Source organism: Nicotiana tabacum, chromosome 7, assembly GCF_000715075.1.
Source record: "Nicotiana tabacum cultivar K326 chromosome 7, ASM71507v2, whole genome shotgun sequence".
Classification (NCBI taxonomy): Eukaryota; Viridiplantae; Streptophyta; class Magnoliopsida; order Solanales; family Solanaceae; genus Nicotiana; species Nicotiana tabacum.
This window is the reverse complement of record NC_134086.1, coordinates 53586644-53591504: the sequence shown is the minus strand read 5'-3', so window position 1 is coordinate 53591504 and position 4861 is coordinate 53586644. Positions and strand designations below refer to the sequence as shown.

General features: G+C 43.2%; 1 protein-coding gene across 1 annotated transcript; it reads right to left on the bottom strand.

Moving 5' to 3' along the window:
* Nucleotides 1–236: 236 nt before the first annotated feature.
* Nucleotides 237–770, bottom strand: LOC142162091 (uncharacterized). Its single transcript, XM_075218400.1, has one exon. The coding sequence runs from the start codon at nt 768–770 to the stop codon at nt 237–239; it is 534 nt and encodes a 177-aa protein (XP_075074501.1).
* Nucleotides 771–4861: the final 4091 nt, after the last annotated feature.

Sequence of the window (4861 nt, the reverse complement as noted above, 5' to 3'; positions counted from 1 at the left end):
TAGACTATTTTTGTAGGCGACACACAAAAATTTTGAGCAAATAATAAAGGAGGAATACCTCTTTTGTTCTGATGAGTCCCTGTCCTTGGCCTGGACGACTTCTTCATAGAGGAGGGAGGGTGCGACAGCCGCCCTGAAATATGGTTAGTGCATTCCCTGTCAGGTGGCAGAGTCAGGTGATTTCTTCTGGTCTTGTCTCTTCATTCTTTTCTGGATTCGGCTTGTACCAAGGTTAGCTAGTGAGTTTGTCCGCTGAGATCGTCCTCGTCTGCTCGAACCTCAGCACAATAAGCCTTGTGGATTTCATCCCAAATGGTTAGAGGATACTTCATCACTCGGCTCAGTAGTTTTCTAGTTGCTATCAAACCATCTCTACCCAGCCCGTTCTGGAAAGCTGCGATCGCCATCCCTTCAGATACGTTCCGCAGAGTCATCCTTACTATGTTGAACCAGGCAAGGAAGTCCCTCGTTCCCTCTCCCAAAGACTGCTTAATAGTAAATATGTCGTTTACTCTTGCTTCATCCTTCTTGACTCCGGCATGGGCAGTTACGAATTTATTAGCCATTTCTTCGAAACATTCTATTGAGCGGGATGGTAGATGTGAATACCATGTTAATTCCCCTCCCATAAGTGTTTCACCAAACATCTTTAGCAAAATTAAGGACATTTGTTCCTTGGTGAGATCGTTGCCTTTCACAGCAGTGACATAGTGATCCACATGATCTTCAAGATCGATCGTTCCGTCATATATCCTGAGGTAGTGTGCCATTTTGAAGGTTTTTTGTATGGCATGCGGGGCTGCATCATTGTTGTATGGCTGGTCTACGAACTTGCCGGTATCTTGTCAACTTGTTCCTTGTGTTCTTTCATCTAGTCTCTGAATGCATTGTTTTCATTCTCTATTTCTTCCATCCTCCTTAGAATGGCAGCGAGGGCATTGTCACCTGTACTGTCAGTAATATTGTGAGTTATACATGTCATTGAAGGGAGGGGTCAGTTGCACTACTCGTCTGTTTTGTTGTATAATGCAAGCTCTTGTGGCTTCTGCATTCATGCCTGGGGCGGATTTGTTGAGGACACTCGCTAGCGTGTCGGTCCGCCATGCTTTGAGGAGTTTTTTCACAACTTGGGGCATCCCTTCTTTTGCAAACGTGGAGACCCCTTTTCCGCTGGGTTCTGTTATGTTACAGTGTGGGGTAGGCGACCTCTCTTGCCTAGGTTATGCGTTGGCCATCATGTCCTTACCTACTGTTTGACAGCTTTCGTTGATGACATTCATGAGGTTAGTCGGGAAGTCACTTGATATTTTGGACCATTCTCCTTGGTTACCTGCCATGTAGGGTTTTGTTTGCACAAAGAAAGGAGATCTCGAGGTTTCTAACATTAGTGACTTGCGTTAATTGTAGATCTTGAGGAAACTAAAACTTTAACTAAGAAATACCCACAGACGGCGCTAAATTGTTTGACCAAAAAATATAGATCTTGGTTCAACTAATTAAAATTATATAAATGAGGGTTAATCTTAGCTAACAATAATATCCCAAAGATGGAGTCCTCAAAAGTTCAATAAATGCTACACATGTATATTTTGACAATAGAGGCAACATATAATCAGTTTAGAAGAAATCAAAGGCAATAATTTAGCATTAAATACTGATGAATAGCAATAAATATTATTTAAGTAAATAAAATGAATGTGTCATCCAAGAAAGGACGGAATCAGTGAATGTTCTTTCTGACAATGATGAGTGATGGATGATCCTTTGAATATCTGAGTTATTCTTAGATCTAGTGAAAAAATGCAGACAAGGATCTTTGTGAAAAGGTGATGCTTGTATACTTGTAACGAAATCTGATTTTCTTTTCAAAGTCAAAGTATTTTTTTACAAATGAATATCACATGTCCCCTATCAATGCGTCTCTTTCTATTTATAGAGAATATGTTCCTAAAAATCCTAACAGTACAAGTGCAGAGAATATTCACTCCTATCTCAAAACTAGCCGTTACATCTCTGCTAAGGTGCTCGACCTCGGCCTCCATGACAACTCCTCGATTTCAGACAATGTCATTCGTACTGCGATTTAATTGAGTTGGTTGAGGTCGTGGTCGTTGAGACACGGCTACATGGCCTTTTATGTCCACATATTTTGAATTTTTTGAATTACCCGGGAAGCATGTTGGAGCCATCCGGTCTAAGAGGAGAAGTGACATCATGACATCATGTGCCATAATGACACCTTTCCCGATGCATTGCATTGATTTAGGTGTGGCCCTTGATTGACTTTATCATTTCGATTTTCATGCTAATCATTTCCCTTCATTTCGATTTTCATGCTAATCATTTCCCTTCTTTTGAAACATTTTCCAAACTCCTCTTTCTCCTTAAGCAATAGCCTCTACTTCATTTTCTCTACAGAACCTTTCTACTCCTGTTTCAGCGACTTGCATCGTTCCTCATTCCCTTTTGTTTGTTATTCTCCTTCTTTATATTGAATCATGTCTAACATACCTTCTGAGGTTGGCGAGGGGAGTCGTATTGCTCCCTTGGCAGTGGTGTTCCCCTCTCATGAGGAGAGTGTTCCTGCCACCATTGATGATGGAACTTTTCCGTCGATGGAGGAGATAATCCCACGCAACCCTAATTCCAGATCTGATTTCACCAAATCACTAGATACCGAACCTGGAGCCTTTCGGTCAATGATGAAGTGAAGGAATTGGTAGAGCTTAAGGTTAAATTCAGCCTTCCCAATCACATCGAGTTGATCCCGGCCGGTTGGTATATGGTACAGGTCCACCATCCTAGGTATTACACCCTTTATTCCTACCACTTCCAAGTCGGCTACTCTCTCCCCCTCCTTCTGTTGGCAGAGGAATTTTGTCGTCACTATGGCGTTTGCCCTGCTCAACTTGCGTCGTACATATTCAAAGTCATAAAAATGCTTACCAAATTTGTAGAGCTGGACGGGGTCAAATTGACACTGCAGCATTTAATCCATCTGTTCGCTCATAGCTTTTATAGGGGGACGATGGTGAACCTTCACCACAGTGAGGGCAAATTTGTAGTGGTGGAGATGGACGACAAGGTCAGACATCAATCCTGGTTCAACTTCTTCTATGTTAGGACCAAGGACATTGTTACCAATGTTGACGACTTTCCCTAGGCTTGGAACTATGCTCATATCTATTTTGGTCTCTTTCTCGTGTTTGGTCCTAAATTTTGACTTCTCGCCTTCTTTTTTTGCAGCTAAGACATCTCCTCCTCCTTTGGTCACTCATATTTCAATCTGGGTCGATCGGCTTCTCCCTCACATCGTAGGGATTCGTGAATGGCCAAGTTTTTTCAGTAAGTTTGCTCCCGCTCTACCTTCGACTAGTAATTTCCTTTCTACCATTGCTGTCTTAACTCTTTTTTTGTTTACGTTTGCTTTTTTCCCCTTTTGTTGTTTTTTCTTTTCTTTGGCCAGGGGATCTACAAGGAGGTCAAGAGCTTTCCTACCCTCATTATGGAAGATGAAAGCTACTGCATCCTTAATTTCTACTCCTGCTTCGATTGTGATTGATCCTACCTTTGTTTTAGTCCCTCTTGTTGTTACATCCAAATTTGTCCCTACTTTGTCTGTGGAGACGTCGGATTCTCCCTTATATTCTCTCATCGACGAGGACAACGAACCTTTTCCTAGTGATGAAGTTTTGATGCATCGTAAGAGGAGGGCTGTGGACGTCGTGGGAGAGAGGTCGGCCGTCGTCGATGTAGGAGATTGTGGCTTTGTCCTTTGGGAAATAGACATAGTGCATATGGGGGAGAGCCCAGAGGAAAGTCCCGAGGCCCCTTGTTTGAAGGATACAGATATGCATCCTACAGGGGATGCATCCTATAAGGGATATTGAGGAGGATGTTGGATCCGATTCCGCCATGGATGTGGACGAGTTGAGGATGATCGCTGAAGGGCTTACTCAACTTGAAGTGAGGTTGGAAGAGGGTTCAAGGACTATTACGATCTCGATGGATCCTAATCTTCTTGTGGACACCGAGAAGATTATCTCCTCTCTTTTCCCTCTTTATTCTAAGATTGAGGGTACGACCCTCAAGACTATAAATGACAACGCCTTGTCAAATGAAATGCTAGTCTCGCCTTTTGGTTAAGTCAGTTATTTTCCTTAGGTTTTGTTCTTTTGTAGTCTCTAACATCCTTCATTCGTTTTGTAGACAGTTGTCTTGGTGATTGAAAGTGCTCGTAGGGAGCAGAGACATAAAGATATCTATGCGAAGTTGAAGGACAAGTACTTCAGATTCCTTGAGAAGTACCGGGAGCTTAGGTGCTGGCTTCGTGAAGGAAATGATGTGCGCTGACTGAGGGATGACTTAAAGGCAAGAGATGAGGAGCTGGTGCAGGGAGTGAGGAAGTGCAGAATTCTGGAGGGGACATTGAGGAACAAAGAAGAAGAGCTTGAGCTTAGCAGGGGGTCGAAGTCGAATGCATTGATCTCCAAGCTCAGGTAGTCTTGATGCAAGGCCACCTTGAGGAATGTCAGTTTAGGGCAGAGGCTCTTAGTGGCAAGGTCGTTGAGAAGAAAAAGGAGCTAAAGAAGGCAGAGTCTACGCGGTCAGAGGCTTTGAAGAATGCGGAGTTCCTTGAGGTGGTGATCCGAACTCTCCGTTCTAATCGAGAAAATGATATAACAATGGCGAAGCTCAAAGAAGAGTGGCTCGATGAAAGGATTGGGGAGTTGGAGAAAAATACTTCTTATCTCCACGATCGAGTTGCTGCTCTGGAGGCCCAGAAGGCCCAATTACAAGCACAATTGTCGTCTCCCCCCATGACAAGTCCTCGATTTCAGACAATGTCATTCGTAATACG